This window comes from Numenius arquata, chromosome 1 (genome assembly GCF_964106895.1).
Source record: "Numenius arquata chromosome 1, bNumArq3.hap1.1, whole genome shotgun sequence".
Lineage (NCBI taxonomy): Eukaryota > Metazoa > Chordata > Aves > Charadriiformes > Scolopacidae > Numenius > Numenius arquata.
In genome coordinates, this window is record NC_133576.1 from 112,301,695 (window position 1) to 112,323,200 (window position 21,506).

Here is a 21,506-nt window from a genome sequence, read left to right on the forward strand (position 1 = left end):
CAGCCCTGGGAGCAGCCCCCAAAAGCTGGCTTTGAGCTCCCTCTGCTGCCGACCCTGCTGGAGAGAACCTTTCCAGCCCAGCCCCGGCCTCACCACCAGCGGTAAGTTCCACCGTAGGATGCTCATGCCCAGGGACCGCTTTTCACTTGCTGGGGAGCTTCGAGGCAGGCGTGATGCCTCTGCAGAGCACGGGGTAACGCGCCGTATTCTGCCTTGCAGGCTCCGATTCTTAAAAAAAAAAAAACAAAAAAAAACAGTGATCAACGTTACGTGAAAAAGCTCAGTTCTCAATATTATGTGAGAAACATCAGCGCTTGATGTGAGGCGTCTCTGCCCTGGATGGCGGCAGTCACTGTCACAGGCCATGGAGGCCCGACTGGCGGCCGACCTGCACCAACCCTCTCCCCATCGCAGCCCTCCCAAAAGCCGCCATCCCGCGGGGAAACGTACCAAGAGGTGTCAAAGCCCAGCAGCGGCCACGGCTACAAAACCCGAAGGGCCAAGGCTGAGGAGAAGGCGGCAGGCCCTGCTGGGGCGGCCTCCCCGCTCCTGCGGGCCCAGGACGACGCGACCCAGGCGGGACTGGCAGGCCCTTGCCCCGGCGGGCCCCGAGAGGCGCCTGGAGCCGCCGGGGACCCGTTGCCCCCCCGCTGCTGCTGCTGCTGCTGCTGCCCGGGAGGTGCCGGGAGCGGCGGCGGGGCCGTGGTCATGGCAGCGGGCGGGGGCCGGCCCCGGCCCAGGTGCAGCCGCTCGGCGCCGCCGGACCATTTAGCCGCGGCCCGGCGGGGGGGCTGAGGTGCGTTCCCGCTCTGCGGCTCGGCCTCCCCTCGGCGGGTGAGTGGGGCTCGGCAGCCCGGCTCGGGGGAGGGAGGGAGGGAAGGCGGGAGGGTCGGGAGAACAGCCCTCAGGAAGTCTAACGCAACTTTCCGCTGAGTCCGCCGAGCGCCGGGGGCGGGTGTCCGGGCTCGACTTTGAGCCCGGTGGGCGGCCGCGCTGAGGTGAGGGCGGCAGGGGGTGGGGGGGGGTGGGGGAGAAAGAGTTCCTGTGTGGCGGCCAGGGCTCGGCCTGCGAGGCCTCCGCTGTGCTGTCGGCCCTTCTCCGGGGGTGCGAGGGGGCTGCTGGCGGGGCCGTACCCGCCGCCGTGGGGGTCCTTCCCCGGGACTGCGAGGCTGTGCCCGAGACGGGTCTAAGGGGGTAGAGCCGCGGGGTGAGGGGACGAAGTGCGGGACTCCCGCCCCGGGAGCTGATGGACCCAGTCCCCGAGGCTTCAAGCCCGTCTTAGGCGGGGCTGTGCCCCTCCCGGAGGTGCCAGCGGGTGCTCCTGTGTGTTTCATAGCGTGAAGGAGGGGGGGGGGGGGGGGGGGGATATCTCACCGTGAGGTAGAGATGCTGCTTTAATGTTATTGTCACTGTGGGTCATTAGGTGTAGTCAAAAAAACCAACCTTTGTCACACTAAGTGCGCTGGCTTTCACTACCCTTATGGATAAAGATTGTGCTCTGTCAGATGGGGGTGGCAGGAAATAATTGAAAATGAAGCAGAAGCTTGTCTGCTGGTGGCATGAGCGTAGAGCTGCTGTAGGATGGATGCTGGTATCCACTGTTTCTCCTGCTGATCTCTCTAACTAGATGTGTTTGTCTTCAGACCAGCAGAGCAAGAACAGGCAAGATGACAACTGTGAAGTATGAACAAGGGGCAGAGCTGACAGAAGGGTCCAGGTGAGTGGAATGAACTGCACCAGCATATGGGCTTGGAATTGAAGTATGCTGTATGTGGTCTCCTGTCTAGACTTTTAGTGCTTTAAATCTAGCAATGAGAATAATGGAGTGCTTGAAGCTTATATAGCATACAGTCTTTGTGGTTCCCACTCCATTCTTCCCGCCGCCCCCCCAAAATGCTGTTATCTGAGAGGAGTGATATCTTTGAGAGAAATACACTGTTATGATTGACTTCTTGGAAGTAGTTAAGAACTGAATAAGAAGTACAAAGCACCCAGCTCTGGTATAATAAACTCATGGCAGTAAAGCCTGCTGTCTTCTAGCATCCAGAAACACTGTCAATGTCTTTTGTAGAGCAAGATGCTCTTGCTCTGCTCTCTTTAGAAGCTTCAGGTCTGAAGTTCCCTTTAGCCGTGAGCAGTCAGAAAAGCTTATGCTCTGTATGGAGAATATGTGTGTGTAGGAACTAGGCTTTTCTAGTATATTCTCATTTTCCTCTCTTCCACACCCAGACTAGATGTAGTAGCTTGTGGCAGAGAGCTTGTTCCAGCTTGGACAACAAGTAGATATAGAGTGCTCAGCAAAACAAACTCCCTCCGAGGAAAGCATTATCTAGAACTGAATTTTTGTGTGAGAGCACAATGGAAACAGTGTACTCGGGCTTGGCTTCTGTTTTCTTTGTGTGTTAAAGATTGGCTTCCTAACCCAAAACACTAGTGTTGCTCATTCTTATTTTGGCTCATTTTAATCACAGTAGATAAGAAAGTGGCTTTTGGTGCACTTCATGTGTCTACAAGTATAAGCAAGTGACCTGCAGCAAAATTGCTGTAGCAGCAGCAATCTGCTTTAATGAGTGAAGCATTTCAGCTGTACATTAAGAGGAGACTTGCAAGTGAAATCCTGTAAGAATAGCCGGGAAGCAAAGCTGAATGGCCACGTATCACTAGAGCTTTGGTTCAGTTCTAGGAAAAAAGTGAGGATACTGGTGTCTAGAGATACTGGAGCTGGAAAACTACCTTTAAATACCAAAATTGTTGGGGGGTGGGGAGGGAAATAATTCTCTTCAGCCTGATACTGAGTGCAGGTGGTGAACCATCAGTATGGGTTGCTGACACTGTAGGAAATGCATCATTAAACTTCTTGCTTCAAAGGGGATTAGCCCACACTGCAGAAGCAGTCTGTTGTGGGGCATGAAGAGTACTTGGGTCCTCTAAGTTGGTACACTAAGGCTTCAAGCATGCTGGATTGCCTCAGAACAGCATGGAAACATCAATATTAAATATGTGTATTTAGTTGCTCCTGCCCAAGAAGCAATGATGCCAGGGACAGAGCCACAGCAGACACTGTGGCTGTGCTATTATGCAGCATGGTATTTCTGTGGAGGAGGCTGAATTAGGAACTCCTGGATTTGGATGTTACACTTTATTTTCCTCTGAAGTCAATCACGTGGCCTTCAGAGCTTCTCAGGTGGCTGAACAAAAACGTGATCTCAAGAGACCCTTTTAAGGAAGTTATGGCAAGCAGCCACTACCCCGAAAAAAAAAATGCTGTTCTAGCACTAGCTCAGCTGCTGCTCTGGTCTTCCAGTTTCCGGTCTGGTATCCTGCTCTGCACAAAAACATCTCTGTGCTATGGCTTTTCCTGGTGAAAACATTCGTTCTCTGAACAAGTAGTTTACTGTAATAACATTAATGTCTTTTGGACTCTGAAGCAATTTTGCATATGCATGCTTCCAGCACTTCCAGAGTCTGGACTGGACTGTTAAGTCCTCAGTGGACTCTTGGATGCCCTACTTCAAAGTCCTTTATCCTATCGCCGAACACATCTGTTCCCTTCCTCCCCCAAAAGAGAAAGTTTTGAAAGATGGATTGCTAACAGAAACTTGATCGGTACAAGCCAAGAGGTTCTGCTGTGCCAACATAACGAAAGTCTTTCTTCCCCTGGTCTTAGGCCTAATGGGCCTGTGCCGCGGTCCAGGCTGCTTCTCACTGCTCAGCTGACAGTTAATATTATTTTCTCTGGAACAATGTATAAACCTGACATCTGTATCAGCCTTTGACTTGTATTATTCCTCTGCCAGCTCTCCAACAGCAGAAGAGCCCACAGTAAAGATTGATGATGGTCGTGATGAGGAAAATGAACCAGACAGCTGTTCCAGGTAAGCTAGTGATATACTAGATGCCTTGCTTGCCCCCAAAAGTGGAAACCTTTTAGCCAAAATAAGAAGGCAGATGGCTTGCTGAAGTAGAGATAAGCCCAGTAAATCACTTGATATTGACATTTGTTCTAGTATATCACAAAGGCAAGTAAGTTCAGGAAACTTCTTTATGACTCTAGAGATGAAAGCCCAAGGCAAGAACTAGCTACAAGTCCCTTATATTATGAAGAATGCATAACCCAAACTGCATTAATTAAATTTTCCCATAGTAACAAGTTTGGGAGAGCACAGAAGAACAAATGCTGGTGAGAAAATGAGGTAAATGAGTATCTGAGGCAAATAATAAGCATCATGCCCTTGTCAAGACTAAACTATCTGAACTTGCTAGTGATTAACTCTGTTCTTGAAATAGTTATTTTTCTAACAGTGTTTAGCTCTTGTCACCAGACTACTGACTGTTGTAGCATACTTAGTCAAGTCAGTGACAAGTGAATAGACTTGTTTTTCTGTTCCTGCAGCTCAAGAACAGTAAGATTAAGCCTGTTATCTCAGTTTTTCTATGTGACAACACATCTTTCTAGAATTCAGAAGCTGGCATTTACAAATGCATTTCACAAGGGCTATAAGCTAAGTTCTTGAGCAAATGTGCTGCATTTTCTTCAACTTATTTAAGATGTTGTCAGACACACCACTCCAATTTGGCCTGTGTTTCAGTCTTTAGTGTATCTAATAAAGGTACTTGTCCTTAGACTGTGGAAGTTGAAGTCTTGGTGTACTTACTACATTTGCAGTGTAGGACTTAATGGATGAAGATATAGACCAAAAAACTGTTAGTGTAATTACTGCAGTGCTTCCTTAGATATTAGGCATTCTGAACACAAGGAAAACCCCCTATATGCTAGGCTGCCTTCAAGACAAGACTTGTTATTACATCCTTGACTTCTATGGAGAAAAGTGGGTACTGCAACCTAAGTATCTCCTTCCTGCTTAAGGGTGCAGATGCTTGCTGGCTAGACCTTGTTTCTTAGTTTAAAGTCTCAACTAGTATTAGTTTTGTTATTAGGAAAGTTTTCAATTAGTATGGGCTAATTCAGTAAGCCCAGCAAGATGCTTCCTCATCACTTCAAAGATACGCAGCCTTGTTGTAAAGGGAGTTATTGAGGTGTTAGGGATGTGCACCTGGTGGAATGCAATGCTCAAGTTACCTTAGAGGAAACAAGTAACTCAGGCAGGATTGCTGGGGTGCAATATGCATTATTGAGCTGACAAAGACTTCCTGTAACAGTGGTAATCTCTAGTGGTGGTGAGGAGGGGAAGTCTAGTGACTGTATATAACAGGAAAGATAGGGTAGATATATGAATAATACAAAAGGAATCTACCAGTGCTTTTTTTGTCAGTATGTCAGAACCTTTGGTAGGTCCTACTGTTAGTGATATATATGGAGAAAGTGTTTTCTTTTAAGTGTCTAAGAAAAGACTGAGTGCTTACAGTAGTTAAGTAATTCCAAGAAGGAAAACAGATTGCCAGTCTGCTAAGTAAACTGTCAGAACTTGGGGCTTGCAGATAATTGTTTCTACCTTAGTTCTTGGTGTAACCTAAAGATACTTTCAGCTAGTGAGATAGTTACACAAAGGCCTAGCTTTAAACCAGAAGGCTTAAAGCATACCAAAGGGGCAACAAATTTTCTGTTACTGGAAACAGGAGGTGGAACCCTGTTAGAGCTGGAGATAACACTCACAATTGCAAGAACTTAGCTTCAGTAACCCATTTTCTGCCAAGGCACTTGAGTCTTTAATCTGAAAGCCAAACCAACATTTCTTTTAAAGGTAGAAGAGGGATTTTTCTTCCTCTATTCCAGGAGCACAGAAGCAGTAGTGGAGTTATTAACAAGTGCAGCTTTTTCCAGGCCTGGAAAAAATTTTTCTGATATAATAAGCAAATATCTTGAACAAGATGCCTTAGCAGATGTTTATCCTCTTTAATGTTCCTCTTGACCAATAGCTGTTGTGTAAGCCCACTTCTTGAAGCTTATAACTGGACATTAAGCCAGACTTCTAGTGGTCACTGGAATTGTGATGCTGAATAGTGTTAAGCAAAAGTACATACTGCTGTACTTCTAGGGTCTGTAACTGGTGAATACTACTTCTAACAAGTGGTCAAAGTATTGCTTTCAAGTACTGTCTTAACCTATATACTTCATGAATGCAGCTGAATAATCTCCTCTTAAAGAAATCCCTACTGTGCAGAATTCTAAAACTAAAATAATGTTATAGTGCTCTTGTGGCTAATATCAGTAGCAAAATGTCACTTGTCTTGATGCCAGTTCTCTTCTCTTGCAGTGCAATTAGGAGAAGAATTTCCCCATTTGTGATGTCATTTGGATTCAGGTAAAAGATCGTGCTTGTAATGATATTGGTAAGGTAGAAGTAGTCCTTATTTCTGGTGTGAGAACTTGAAGAGTTCCTTGAACAACAGTGACTCCAGCCTGCTCTGTCGGGAAAGTACTGAATCCCCTATAACCCCCTGAAAGGGTGACTTGAGAAAAGTACTTTGGGAAAGAAGTCTTAAACAGATATGACTACATTCTCCAAAGAGCTGGAAGTCAGAACTGTAAATGCTGTTGACTGAGAAAAAAGCTCTTTAATGGCTTACTCCAGACTGCGGCAGCCTTTGAACAGTCACTTAGACACCTGTATGCAGTCTAGTTGCTGAAACAAGGTAAGCCATTAAAGACAGTTATTTTTAAGGGACCACACCAAGTCATGACTGGGAGGGAAGGTATGTAAGCCAAAAGACAGCACTAACACTTGTGTGCCTTTAAAGCATTCAGGTTTGTACCACTTCTAGGTAGCTGTGGAATTATGGGTTAATAACTACAGCTGAGTCTGAGGTAAATACACAGTTCCACATGGTGGATGTATTCTGTGCAGATCACTTTAAAATGCAATTTGAGTCCTTCAGCTGCTTATACAAGCAAGCCTCAATCTGTATGTAAGAGAACGCACTCTCACTGAAGCAGCTTAAAAAAACATATCTGGGCTCGTGTTCTTCAGTCAAATGTCACCAATTCATTCCTACCTCTCAAGTTGTATTTTTCTTTTTTGCAGAGTATTTGGAGTCGTACTTATCATTGTGGACATTATAGTTGTGATTGTGGATCTGGCTATCAGTGAGAAGAAGGGTGTTAGAGAGATTCTTGAAGGTGTTTCCCTGGCAATAGCACTCTTCTTTCTCATCGATGTTCTCCTGAGGGTGTTTGTTGAAGGGTAAGGCATGGGCAAAAGTTAAGTGAATGTGGCAAGCCCTTAAGCTAGTAAGGAAGCAATAGTTCAAGGCCGGACTATGAATGTGTCCTGTAGACTAATTTTCTGGTCATGGAAAATGGCCCCATCTTTTCTTGGTGCTGTATATTGTCTGTTACCCTTCTACAGAATAATTTGTAAAGTGCTTTTGATATAAGTGAGCACTTGGAAACTGCATCAGCTTTGCTGTGACTTATGTGTGTAGACCAGGTGTAGGATTATTTTCTTAGCGAGCGTTCAGTGCTTAGTGTTAAGAACTGCTTCAGGAGAGCTTGTCTCTAGCAGTAGTTCTGTATAGGTGATTCTCTTCCTGAAAGTGTCTCAGTCTTTTCTATCCATATGGGCACCTGTCTAAAACTTTCCTTTGTTTCAGGTTCAGGAACTATTTCCGGTCTAAACTGAATATTTTGGATGCATTCATAGTGGTGGGCACTCTGTTAATTAACATGACGTACTCCTTCTCAGACCTTGCTGCAGCAGATCAGATACCGAGGTAAGAATGGTATGGCAGCTCTTAAATGTGAGCTCTCTCTTCTTGATAGTTTTCTGAGAACCTTCTTGGGCACCTCTAAGCTAGGTGTGTGCGTAGGAGGTCACAAATACAGCTGTGATAGTATTTCATGGTACAGACTAATGAAGGGTAGAGACAGCTGACTTTGGTCTACAGTTATGCAGTCTACAGACTGTCCCTGTCTCAAAGGCAGAGATGATCTAAATATATCGGTTGAGGTAATTAAAAGCTAATAGTGAGACCATCAAGTGCTCTCACTCAGGGATTTTTTTTTTTTGGGTGGTAAGGTGAGCAGCAACCCTGATAGAGAGGAGAGTCTGAAGAAAGCGAGAAAGAAGAGTTGGATTAAAGTAGCAAATGGAACATGGTAGCATATATTGGCTTTTTCAGGCATGCCCTGGTGAGGAGAGAAATGCTGTGCATAAGTTAATTCAAGTCACATTTCAATCTGTTTTCTATAGATCAATGATAACCCATGAGAGGAATCTATTCCTGATGGAGAGAGAACTGCAACTCTAAGATTAGTTTATCTGCACTAGGTTTGAATTAGTGAAACATGCTTGCATCAGTGAGGGAAGGAAGTTGAGGGTGTTTTGGTTGTGTGTTTTTTTTTTTTATTAAATAATCACCCCCCCAATTCAATTTGCTACTGGGCCTAAGGAGGAGAACATTCTTCTAGAAGAAACCATCTCAAAGTCTAGTTATTGAGGAACCCAGAATAGTTGGACAAACATCTGGAAGTATTAGTTGTCTCTTCAAATGCCAGCTAAACTCGGGTTTCAAAGAGTAGAACTGTCAAAGGAGTAGCTTTTGCAGCCTCAGAATCATAAAAGGCTGTTTCCTTCTAGGTCGTCTTAAACATTAAGCTGAGTTTAATGATTACTTCCTGCTTCTCTGGGCATGTTTTTCTAAATCAGCTTTCATCTTATGGCAGCATCCAGTTAAAGGTAGGAGAAATAACACTGTGACAGGGTAATCTGTGCTGCTGTCTTTACTAGGCTGTTAGTAGTAGGCCTGATGCTGCACTGACCCACCCTGTTGCAGACCAGTGTGTGCAAGTTCCTTGTATTCTAACTTGCTGAAGTTGACGGGGATTTAGAATAGGTTTTTTGGGTCACATAAAAGGGAGTTCACGCTGATCTCAGAAGATGCTCAGCTGGGGCCTACCATCTCACCCATGCAGTTCTTGAGACCCTCTGTAAAGTTTCTCTTGTTAAGGGCTCCTCAGTCCTGCTCTGACCAAAATATTGCTACCTGGCACTAGATGATACCTCAGACTTGGCCAAATCCCAAATGCTGAGATGGTCTTCCCGCCTAACATTACAGCAGTGCCCACACAATCCAACTAATTCCCAATAGCCTACCTGGCGTTTATTACTTTTCTTTCCTCACAGACCTTCCTCAAGAAGCAAACAGTAGTCTTAAAGCGCCTGATATATCTCAGAATAGTTAAATCTGAGCAGCCTTTATGTGAATGAGAGCATATATGTGACAAGTGAGATTTCAGTGGCAGTCCATAGAGGTAACATGCCCTGATGGAGGGGTATGGTCTCCGTTTCTAATCTGATCTAGCTGGGTGTGCATTGGGATGAGTTACCCGTTTGCGTGAAGTCTGACATGTTAAAGGACACTGAGGAATGAGAGTAGGGTATTAGTCTGGGAGCTAATGTTTAATGAGCTAACTTCCTAAAGGGCAGAATGCAAACTGCTTTTATCCTGAACAGCTGCCACTCACAGTTGTAGTTCAGGCTGGGGAGAGTGGCCATGGAGTCTTCACTCCAGTGTTGGTTTATCTCCTTGGCTTCTAGCTCCAAGGGGACTCTGTTTTTAAAACAGCAGGGTGGTCTGAGACTAGGAAGGAGCTGGGCGGGAAAAAACTGAAGCTTTCCTCCAGGTGTCCAGGACAACCTTGTTTGGTTGACTTTAAGCTTCATGTCAGTGGAGAGCAGACTGTCATCAACTGGAAGGTGATGGGATAATGTTTCTATAATACTGTAGGTATTCACCAGGATTCCTACCTAAGTGTATCAGGACCTGAAATACGTGCATATGCTCACATAACTCCTTAAGGAATAAGTGTTAGTTTGCCCTAATCCCTAAGGGTACATGAAAGCAGCTGCCCCTGTTCAGTTGTTTCCATAGAACCACTCGCATAAGCATCTTGCCTGCTTCAAAGTTCAACAGCAGTTCAAAGTTCCTCAAACCAAATCATCAGCTTAAATTGCTGAATGATTAAACACAGGGTTTTATACTGATTTTTTTTTTTTCTTCTTAGGTTTCTTAATCAAGGTATGATGTATAGCTTCTTTTTTCAGGTAGCTACTTACACTTAAATGTATACTTGAGAACAAACTTCAAGGAAAAATAACTTGGGGATAATAACATAGGTAGTGTTGTTTGCTGGAAGGAGGTGCCTGGGAAAGCCTGTTTGAGCATGTAGGGGGTTTCCTAGTTCTGCTAGGTGCTCGGAACATGTACTTCCAAAAAAACCTCAATAAAACAAGGGTATTCTTCAAGCATAGTATTCTTTCTCCAAAATCAGCTTGATAAGTCATAGTTTTGTATATGAAACAAAGCTTTAAACTGTCTCTGAAACAGCTTTTAAATAATTTTAAGCTTTCCAGCTAAGTTTAGTTGTATTCATTTTCTTTCATGGTGAATCTGACTCTCCTCTAGAATGGTTACTTTCCTCCGAGTTCTGAGAATTGTCATCTTAATAAGAATATTTCGCCTGGCTTCACAAAAGAAGCAACTTGAAGTGGTGACCAGGAGAATGGTAAGTTGGCTTCTTAATGTACGTAGGCTGCTGTTACCATTTCCAACTCTATTTCTCCAGGCAGCCATCAGTGGTGAGCAGCAAGGCTGCCCACACAGCCTATTGGTGTCCCACTGATAATATGGCTGAGGCAGCATGTCTCTTCAGTGTCCCCAACAGGGTACCAGAGCTTTGCCCCCAACTTCTAGTGTAGCTAATAATTCTTAACTTTGCTCAAGTCAGCAGTGGCTTGATCTGGAAGGCCACCATATCGAAGTGATTGCAACACCACCTTGTGGCTCAACTGATAGTTTGTGTGGTACACAGATTGTTTTTCCTCAGATGGGGGAGGATAGGAATTTTAATGCTTCTATTGCTTATTCCAGACAAAACCAAAACAATCTAGCTATTGAAGCCCTATCCATTGTAGACACCTCTTGTTTTCATCAAGGGCACTACAGTGGTACTTTAAGCTTCAAGTATGTCTTTTTGCTCAGAAATAAGCAGTCTTGGTTATGCTGCCCTTAACTTTCTTCTTTCTTCCTTCAGCCCCCAAACACTCAAATAGCAATGACAGATTCATGCTGCAGTCTGCAAAGAATCTGCAGTGGTGTTTCCACTAGAATAAACTTGATACTTCAGGGTAAAAATTCTTTATGGATCTTCTACCTAAATGCTAACACAATAAATATTATTCTTGGCTAATTCTGTCAACCTTGCTATAGCAAAGTGAGGCTCTGCTACTCATGACTTGATTTCAGACTCCAGGTAGCTGTTTTTTCCTAGAAACAGGCAACACTTGTTGATCTTTGGCATTCCTTTGGAAGACTCTCTATTTATTATTTTTTTTGGCAGGTCTCTGAAAACAAAAGGCGTTATATGAAAGATGGCTTTGATCTGGATCTCACTTACATTACTGGTTTGTAGAAGCAAATGACACTTTGCAGCATGTTACGTCCTGCTAACACTAGTCTGTTAATAAGTGCTTGACATGAAATACAGGCAATGTTTTAGACTAATGAAACTTAAGTATGAAGTCAAACCAGGCCTACTCCTTTTCTGTGGGATTTTGAAATGTGGATTCCTGACTCTGATACTGTTCTCAAGGATTAGCCTTCTGGGAGAGAGGTTGTACATGCTGTATGGAATGATACAAATTCTCCTGAGGCCTAGGGGACTAGAGCTGAGAAACTGTTGACTAACTCATAGAATTTCTGGCCTGTGATTCTATGGAGACTGACACTTAATGGTAGCTGATGCTTCAGGAAGCATTATTCTCCTGTTCTACCTATACTAAATGCAGAAGAAAACCTCTCTCAAATGAGTAGGTGGTTCTTATAATTAGGGTAGAAATAAGCAGTTTCATAATGATGCTGCTTTCAGTTGTGTAGTTCCTACATGTGGAGAGGGTTCCCCAATCCTTCTGATTGCTGTCTCTTCCACAGATCGCATTATTGCAATGTCATTTCCATCTTCTGGGAAGCAGTCTTTCTACAGGAACCCTATAGAGGTAAAAATCTCTGCTCTACCAAGTTCAGTATTTCTGAATGCTGTTTCACTACTAGGTTCCCACGAGCTTGCGTATGGACTGGATTGTCAAGTCAGTCCTAGTCCTGCTGTCTTAAAAGATCTGCATTAATGCCCTTTAGAGCTATGCTGCCTGATAACATGGAAACATAAATACAGCGGGGAAGATAGTTGCAGTAGTACTTTTATTCCAGACAAGAACCTGAGCTATTGGGCTGAAAGGGCCTACTCTCCAAGGGCAGTTTATGAATGGGGTTGGGGTGGCAGTGGAAATAAAGAGTAGAGTACTAACTACTCTGAACTTGTATCTTGTTGTTGCTGTAGGAAGTTGCAAGATTTTTGGACACCAAACATGCAGACCACTATAAAGTCTACAATCTCTGCAGTAAGTATGTTTAGCTGCTGACTGTATTGAAATACTGCTAAACAGGAAAACATCTTTTCAAGGTATGATGCTGGCAATACTAGATCTCCAGGAATTCAAAGTCTGTCAAAAGTACATAGTTGTTTCTGACTACCTTGTCCTGAATGTGGCTACTGACTTTTAGTATCTAATATATTGTATTGAAGCTTGCAAAGGAGATAAGGGATGCTTCACAGTTTAGAATTCCTTGCTCATGCTGTACAACTGCTTCAATGTTCCAAAACTCCTACTACAGAAGTATAAAATGAAACCTGGGCTAAAACTTGGGGTGATGTTGGAGGATTTTTCTAATGAAGGCTCAGAAGAATGAGGTGAATGAATAGTTAAAAGATCTTCTGTTTAGAGGTGGCTAAAACAATGAAAAATACTTCAGGAACAACTATTCTGTGGCTTGTGCTCTCCCAGTGGAGCATCAGAGCTGGAAGCAGACAGGGTGTGATATAGAAGCATTGATACTGAAGTTGTGAAAAAGTAAGACTGTCTTCTGGCTAACAGGGGTAGATGAGGGGTCACAGACGAGGAGTGTGGTGTTAACAGCTCCTTAACACTTTTTAGGTGGTGTTGCTGTCATTGACCCTTAGAGTACATCAGAACATTAACTTTCAGATCCCTAAATAACCCCTATGGAAAGGAATGGCCCTCTGGGCCTGTAGGTGAATTTTCACTTAAAAGTGAGAGGTGTGAAAGTAGAAGCTAAGAAGCGTGGTCTTAGCCAAATTACTCATAGTTTTTCCCCTTTGATCTGTCCATTTTTACTACTGTACTTCAACTAATATATGCTCAGACCAGCAGTTGTGTGTCAGTAACTTTCTTTGTTGCAAGTCTGTTGCCCTTCCTGTTATAATTCCAGATCTTTCTTTGCAGGTGAGAAAGGCTATGACCCCAAGTACTTTCACTACAGAGTGGAAAGGATCTTTATTGATGACCACAATGTCCCAGCGCTACAGTGAGTCTTGTCAAGAAACATATGTTACGACAGTTCTTTTGTGAGCACTTGCTTTGATCAGCTAATTTTCCTCTTATGCAGAGACATGCTGAAATTCACTGCCAGTGTCCGTGAATGGATGAGTCAAGATGAAAAGAACATCATAGCAATTCATTGTAAAGGAGGCAAAGGTAGGACTTCTGTAGCATACACAGATTACACATGAAATTACATATTATTCTTATCATGGCTTCTTTGATGTAAGTATGGCCTTAAGCCATAGCATGGGATGGGTTTAGAATGTAACTTGACAAATTTGGCGGATGCTGTGATGACTAGCAACAGTAGAGCACTGTGTGTTTAGTATTACACAGCCCCATTTCTAGGTGCCTAAATTGGCTTTTAATCAAAGCTGGTATCTGATATCTTAAGATAGTCTTCACTAACTTCCTGCTGTCCTGACTGCTGGGAGAGCAGTCTCCCAGAGATAGGGAGCTGCTGAAACTGTTATCAAAAGTGTTATGCTGTTGCTTTGGCTCCCTGGCAGTCACCCACACTGAATATCCTGCACTGTAATATACCTCAAGCTTTTTAATTTCTTGAGGTGGGGGGTGGAATGTTGTAGGTACTGGATTTTAAATCAAGATATGCAAGGTATTATGCAATAGAGTATAATGTATTCTTATGGGAACAGGCTACTCAAAGCTACTGCACATGAGCTGACCTATTGGTGCTATGCGCAACCTGTAGTAGAGCGGGAGCTGTTGAAGTGCATATATAGCTGTACAGCTAAGTCAAATTTCCCTGCAAACTTCTGCCACATCTTCAGCTGCCTGATGTTACTACTGCAAACACTTGGCTTAAACCAGGTGGTTACTTAACATAAAGAAGGCTCTTTCCCCCCTCTTGAACCACAGCTTAAAAGGTTTTGCAAAACTGAACATTGAAATTACCTGCAGGACAAAACCAGCTTGAAGAACCAGTGTAGGGAGGGGTGACTTGACCTCTGAGATCTTAAGCTCAAAACTGAGACTCTACTGGAGTCTTAGTGCTAGCAGTCCTGATGCCTTCTTAGTAGGGTTGGTGGCGGGGGTCGGGGGGGAGTTGGAGCAGAGAAGCAGCTCTTGAGGCTTAGAGCACTGGTAAGTGCCAGTCTTTAACCTAATCTAGTAGCATGTGCTTAACTCTATCCCCTGCTAAATGCAGTGTGCAGATACTTTGGAAGCTGGCCAGTATCTCTAGGAATACTACAGAGAAATGGGAATGCTTTCAAGGAACAAGTTCACAAACCGCAGTACTTTCTTAACTCATTCTTCACAGAAGTACAGATGCTTGAGTACTCTAGTGTCTATTATGTGCTGTTATCTCTTCTATATCAAAAGTTAGAACTTCACAAAAATAATCCCAAATACCTTTGAACTCCTGTAGTTCAATTTGTCTCTTACTTCTAATACAGGCAGGACTGGAACAATGGTCTGTACCTGGCTCATAGACAGTGACCAGTTTGAGAGTGCAAAGGTAAAAAAACTGTGTTTTTTTATTCTTCTAGTATTCAAAATGCCCCTTTAGAACCTATTGCTAGGTGTGAAATGCACTAATAACCTCTATACTTGAACAAGGATACTGTGAACAATCTGTTCTACAAAAACGTTCTTGCAAATCTTGCTGCTATGTAAATTCCTTTCTGATGAAGAACTGGGAAAAATAGAATTTAACAGGATACCAACTTTGAAGGCTTTTTTTTTGAGGCATAGTAGACCTAGGATCTTGAGCAACAACTTTCTTAAACTGCAGATAGCTTCTGAGCATGCTCTACTGAAGATAGTGTCAGTGTTTTGAAGTGTAGTGTGAGTCATCAAGAATTGTCCTGTCTTGACTGCCAGCATTACAGCAAGAAGCCTTTCTGGGGAAAGGGAGAAAGATCAGCAAGTCCCAGCTGGGACAGATGCATGTGCTGCTTTATATCTCGGGTCCAGTGTATCAGTCTGGAGACCTGGGTTGCAGAAGGCCCAGGTCACTCAAGGTAGTCTGGCCAGAGTGTGTAACCATCTAATAACTTGCTTTTTTGAGTCTGGCTTTTGAAGGTCCAAACTAATGTTCAGCTTGGTCTGCCACACACCACATGAGACATATAAATGGTTCTAAAACAATTGCTTAAAACATTGCTCTTCTCATTCAATGAGCTTTATTAGCACTCTCTCAAGGATGACAGGCTCAGTGTATCTGACTTCCTAATTAGTACTTTTGTTACTCTAGTTAAAAGCCTCCTTTAGAAGATACCAAAACAACTATTGCATATTTTTACTTGCATTCCCTTATTGGAATTGACTAATGTAATTCTAGTTTACTATCCGCTTCTCGGGAAGGGGAATGGTGGTGGAATGAATATCTTAGCCCTTGAAATTATCTTCCTATGTAGGAAAGTTTGGACTACTTTGGGGAGAGAAGAACTGATAGAAGCACAAGTACCAAGTTTCAAGGAGTTGAAACTCCATCCCAGGTAAGCTTGAGCAGGGTCAGTAACAGTAGCCAAACCAACACTAGCCTTGTGAGTGCTTACACTACCCCACCTCCCCTGCCTTGTTTCAGAGATGTAGGTTCCTATTAATGCTTAACTCCTGAACTTTCTGTACTCTTTCTTGAAGGGCTGGAAGACTATCAACTAGTAGGGTTGCACTGCATCTTCCCCCCACTCTCCTCTGTCCAAGCACATTCCTTATGCCTTTCTCTTTGTAGTATCATCAAATCTGAGTTATGGTATCTAAGATAACAGAATTGCTGAGATTAGGAGAGCTTTCAGTCCAACCCCACTGTTAAGCAGGGTGAGCTAGAGCAGGTTGCCTAGGGCCATGTCCCTATCGGGTTTGGAATATCTCCACAGCCTCTCTGGGCAACCTGTTGCAGTGTTTGCCCACCCTCACAGGAGCATGACCCTATAAGACAACTGGGCTGTTTATCGAGGATGTACTGAAGCCTGCAGCCCTGCCTGGGGAGGAATGCATCCTCTAGAGACTGCATTCACAAGGAAATACTAAACAAGTCACCACCTCAGACCACAGTTTGGGGCTTTGCTCATTTTGATTCACAGTGTACCAAGGGATTCAGAGGTGTGAGGTGAAGCTGGTGACAGAGGTGGTTTAGTTGCTGGCATAAAATAAAATGGAAGTACAGCTGTCCTTCAGAATGTGCTTCTTGTACATTTAAACATTCTGCCCCTTTAAAAAGCTACAGAATAAAAGCTCATTTCTTGCTGAACTCAAAAGTACAGAATTCCTCTTAGAACAAACTTAAGTTTAAATACTGCTTAAAAATGTAGATGTTGAATTTGTCTAAAATTGTTTGAACTGGGGAGGGGAAGGAGAATGAATGGCAATTTTCTTCTTAGCTTTGGACTTAGCTCTAAGAACTTGACATAGAAGATCTATTTAATCCTACTTCTGACTAATTAGTCTATGTGGGGTATAGAAACTGCATAATGTGTCTGGGTTTTTTGCATTACAGAGTAGGTATGTTGGGTATTATGAGATCCTGAAAAACAAGTATAACTTGAAACTCCCACCAGAGAGACAACTCAAAATAAAAAACCTCAAAATCCACTCTATACATGGTAAGAATTCTTGAATTTGGACGTTCCTCTATCTGGTAATGGTTTCCTAGTACAGGCAGCTGATCTCTACTGTCTCTCTTGACAAGCCCATGACAGGAATGTAGACTTACTGGGATTTGAGTATTCAATTAAAATACAATGAAGAGTATTTTGGAGTGCAATTACCCCCTGTGTTCTTTCCCTTTTTGGGTGTCTGGTCAAAAGGTGGCTCACATACAACCTACTCTGTTTTGGGAGGGGAATCACTTTTCAAGTGAGATTAACTCCACATGTGGAGCTAGATATGCTCTTTCTCAGCTTGATATACACACCTGTTTCTATACACATGTGCTGATAATCTTGATAAAAGGCTGGAATTTCAGCAGTACCTGTTCAAGAGGATGTTGAACTACTGTTCTTGTTTAGTCAGTGGAGCTAGACCCTACATTAGCCTATTCCTGCTCCACTGGTAGAATTCACTGCTACTTCAAAATACAGCTTTCAGCCACTGAATCTTGAACTACCTTTGGGATTTGACTTCTAAGTCTCTACCATTCTGAAGAGAAGGCACTTAATAAGATTGCCCTTGGTTTTCATGACCACTTGTGTTTCCAGCTAATATATATACTGTGGTATAACGCAGCTTTTTCTTCCTAGGAGTTGGGAAGGGCAATGGAACTGATATGAAGGTGCAGATAATAGTGAAGAAGCAAGTTGTACTGGAATGTGTATGTGCCAGTCAAGGAAACTGCAAGGTGAGAGTACTATGAAATTGTGTCAGTTGAGTCACAGAACCTGAAAGCTGACTTACAGGTCAAAAGTGTCTTCCCATAGAAGATGAATACTGGGCATAAAACTATCTAAATAAACAGATGTTGTAAATTCTGAGAGAATGTAAAAGCTAAGCTTTTTGCTAAATCCCAGGAAGAGTAAAATAGTGAAAGATTTTCCTAGAAGTCAACTGAACACAATAGCTCACTCTAACCAGTGTAGCTAAAATAATTGGATATTTTTCTAGCACTGCTATTGTATTTGTATACCATGAATGAGTAGCTGGGTATTGTCATGAATTGGTCCCTTGTCTCTCTGTAGTAACTTTTTATACTTTATTCTGTTATCAGCTCTTCTTTGATTCTGAAAGTAACTCTGTAGTCATTGGTTTGGAAGACAGCCCTGTTATAAGCGGTGATGTGAAAGTCCGATTTGAATCACATTCTGTAAGTACAACAGCATGAAGACCCTCACTGGAGTGCTGGGAGAGGCTGCAGTGCAAACAGCAGCTGGACTGTGTGGGGCAGAAGCTGCGTTGAACTCCTGTGTGGGGTGGCCCCGCTGTAGCAGCTGATGTTATTCCACCTCTGTGCAATGACTGATGCAGCAAATGTTGTTGTATCAGCCTGTACAGGTGAGGGAGGCATCTGGCTGGTCATATGGTATCACCAAGCTATCTTAATTGAGTACTTGCTGCTTCTAACATGGGTTTCTTACTTCATTGTATTAAATTTGAGAGACCTAGGTGTGAAATACCTTCAGTGAAAATAGTGATCTGAGTGTGATATTGGGCTCTTCAAGTGTACCAACTCTGGCACTGTAGCTTTGTAAACCAAACTACTCAGTACAGGTGGCTACTCTTGCTCTGCAAAAAATGAGTCCTATTGTCTAATGAAGTCCTTGAATAAGGTCTTTTGTGTTTAGGATCTCCCAAAAGGCTATGATGACTGCCCATTCTTCTTCTGGTTCAACACTTCCTTTATTGAAAATAACAGGTAAGTGATCATAGTGACTGCCTTCAGATCTGAGCTTCTGGTGTCTGAACAGAGGTGAAACTTCTGAAGTGTGGTACTGAAGGCTGAGAAAACTGGCTGATCAAGCCTGTCTTGCCTTCTGTGTGGGCACTGGTCTCTGACTCTCAATTGTAACTTGCAAGCAGGCAGTAAGCACTCACACTATGCCAAGTGCTTTAAACATCTGAGCTCTTTATCTTAATCAACTTAATCCTTTGGACTCTTTTTCCTCAGCACTCTATTGTAAATGAACTTGAGTTCAAAAAGGTAATGCTAACTAGTCAAGCCAAAGGCAACTCTGCCATCATAGAATGGTTTGGAAGGGACCTTAAAGATCATCAACCCCCCCTTGCCATGGGCAGGGACACCTAGCACTAGAGCAGGTTGCTCAAAGCCCCATTCAGCCTTGCCTTGTACATTTCCAGGTAACAGAGATCCACAACTTCTCTGGGCAACCTGTTCCAGTGCATGGCTGCCTGAGAGGCTGGAACTAATTCAGCAGCTTAGCAAGCAAACATTAAGACCAGAGTTAGAGGTACTGATGCTTGGGATTCCAAAGAAATGCTTTTCTACTGCTTCTCTTGCTTTTGTAAAAGTTAGAAATTACTGTGGGTTTTCTTGTTGAGGCTAGAACTCCTGGGAGAGCTCCAGTGAGGGAAGACTGGGCTTGTCTGTCTCACTAGGGGAGTGATGTAAAAACGCAGAGACAGGAGATCCTTCTCTTCTCTCTACCAAACTTGACAGATTTAGACAGAGGAACAGTGAACTTGACATTTGATATAATTACTGTGTTCCCATGACTAGAATAGGAAGGAAATAATTCTTATTTAATTGATCCCATCAGAACATGTGGAGAGGTAGCCATGAGTCTGTGTTCATAACTCTAAACTTAATATGCTGAGCCAGCATTGCACCTTGCAGCTGAGGTGCAGACAGTTAGACCAAAGCAGTGCCAGGAGAAATGTATGCCTGCTGTCTGATGGGCATATACAGTGCTATCTCAAGTTTCACCCAAGTGCTTTGTTTCCTGCAGGGCTAGGGAGGATGCCCAACCAGAGCTTCTTTTAAACATAATTTAGTAGAGACTCTCCCTTTCTGCCCAGAGAAGTCTGGTAGACCTGAGATGGACTAGGTCTGATCAGCAGTGAAAGAGCTGCTAAGGCAGTGCTCCTATCTCTGTATCTCTAATTCAGCCACAGCTAATGGGCAACTAGACGTGAATTTGGTAAAAACTAGAAGTGAAGAATACACCTGATGAGTTTGACAGGGTACTGAATCAAATCTTTGCTGTTAGGGTGGTCAGTTAAATTCCTGCCACTTGCATCCCGTCAGGAGGCCTTGAGCTGAGCATAACACTAATTTTACTCTAACAGTCTGGCACTGTGGGGCTTTAGAGAGAAGAAAAAAAACAAAACCCCACAAATCCATCAGGTTGACTGTATGTTTCTCAGACTGCTTCAGATCCAAAGCCCTGTGCAGGCATGGCTGATGTCTATCTGAATTCAAGATCTGGGGTTATATTTAATATTCCAGTGCTGAGCTTAAGTTCTCTTGACTGGCTGAAAGGACAAACATGTCTTGGGCTGTAAGATCTGCTACTGAATTTTGTCTTTCAGACTCTACCTTCCCAGGAATGAGTTGGATAACCCTCACAAGTCTAAAACATGGAAAGTCTATAGTGAGACATTTGCTGTGGAGGTGAACTTTATTGAACCATAAGTGAAAGCCGAAAGAAGGGAAACGCATAAAACTTGCCTCTTTTCCTGGAGAATGATGTCTTGCTGCTTCAGTATGAAGTGAAGCAGTCTCATTTTGGTGTATGTAATGTATTTCTGTGTAGATACAACTTCTCAAATAAACTTACATGAAGTTCTGTTGTGCAGAGCAATAATACTCTGAAGAGTTCCTTAGTGTGAGCTGACTGTTATGTCATGGTAATGAGCTGTTGGATCCTTTTGGAGGATGTCCCTACATACAGGTAATCCCTACTTTATTAACTTAAGACAATTGCAAGAGCATTAATGTGATGGTGGGTGGAGAGCAGCAGTCTGCAGGAGACTGTTGGAAAAATCTGACATGCCTTCCCTCAGCATCAGGGTTTTCCAAAGTCAGTAGAACATGGGAATTTGGAGGGAGAAAGATTCATCTACCCATGCCAGACTACCGCTTCTTAAGTAGGAGTCTTGGTATTGAACCTCGCTGCATCAGAAATCCAGTGATGTAGGGTTTTGAGCAACACCTGGCCTGGGAGCTGAATGTGGGGTTGGAGGCTGCATAGCTGCTGCTCTGCTGCTCTAACTCCCTCAAAGGGCTGAGATGGCCACATTCCCTAACCCTTCCTTAGGTCTGGATGTCATCAGCTTAGGAGTGTGCAAACTGCCTGGGATGAGTTAGCCAGGCTTGCCTTAATACCTGCATGTGATGGATTTGATGCTTTGAGCTAATACTGCAAATGCTCACTGATCCCTCTTGAGCTGGACCTGGAATGCACAAACTTCCAGGATGCTTATTCTGCTTCCAGCTGTTCTTGGCAGTGCAGCTCTCTGGTGGGGACTGTTCAGGTCTTCCTTGATATCAAATGTGTGTTGAGGTTCATGTGTACATCTTGGTCCGGTTGCTTCCTTGATCTTTTCATTGTTAGGAACCAAGAGTGGAAAGGGAGCGACAGCTTTCCATAGCTAATACCTACTTAATGAAGTAAGCAAAGAATTCACGTACTTTCCCTGTGCTCACTAGAGGGTAGTGGTATACTATGAAGCATGTGTGGACTCAACTTCTGTTATTGCTGTGCAATTACCTTTAATTACTGGAATTAC

General features: G+C 43.4%; 1 protein-coding gene across 1 annotated transcript; it reads left to right on the forward strand.

Moving 5' to 3' along the window:
* The first annotated feature begins 1,513 nt into the window (after positions 1-1,513).
* LOC141464364 (phosphatidylinositol 3,4,5-trisphosphate 3-phosphatase TPTE2-like) lies at positions 1,514-20,588 on the forward strand. Its single transcript, XM_074147233.1, has 18 exons — positions 1,514-1,717; positions 3,798-3,875; positions 6,216-6,263; positions 6,984-7,142; positions 7,552-7,671; positions 10,366-10,465; positions 11,300-11,363; positions 11,890-11,954; positions 12,296-12,356; positions 13,260-13,341; positions 13,423-13,511; positions 14,777-14,838; positions 15,740-15,820; positions 16,822-16,927; positions 17,564-17,661; positions 18,028-18,123; positions 18,602-18,672; positions 20,307-20,588. The coding sequence occupies exons 1-18, from the start codon at positions 1,668-1,670 to the stop codon at positions 20,407-20,409; spliced, it is 1,533 nt and encodes a 510-aa protein (XP_074003334.1). The 5' UTR covers positions 1,514-1,667; the 3' UTR covers positions 20,410-20,588.
* Positions 20,589-21,506: the final 918 nt, after the last annotated feature.

What these genes read in the sequence shown, in the direction of transcription:
- LOC141464364 (XM_074147233.1), top strand. Translation starts at nt 1,668, where the DNA reads ATGACAACTGTGAAGTATGAACAAGGGGCAGAGCTGACAGAAGGGTCC. An exon ending in GAGCTGACAGAAGGGTCCAG is followed by an intron (nt 1,718 to 3,797) that starts GTGAGTGGAATG and finishes TTCCTCTGCCAG; the next exon opens with CTCTCCAACAGCAGAAGAGC. An exon ending in AAGTGGTGACCAGGAGAATG is followed by an intron (nt 10,466 to 11,299) that starts GTAAGTTGGCTT and finishes TTTTTTTGGCAG; the next exon opens with GTCTCTGAAAACAAAAGGCG.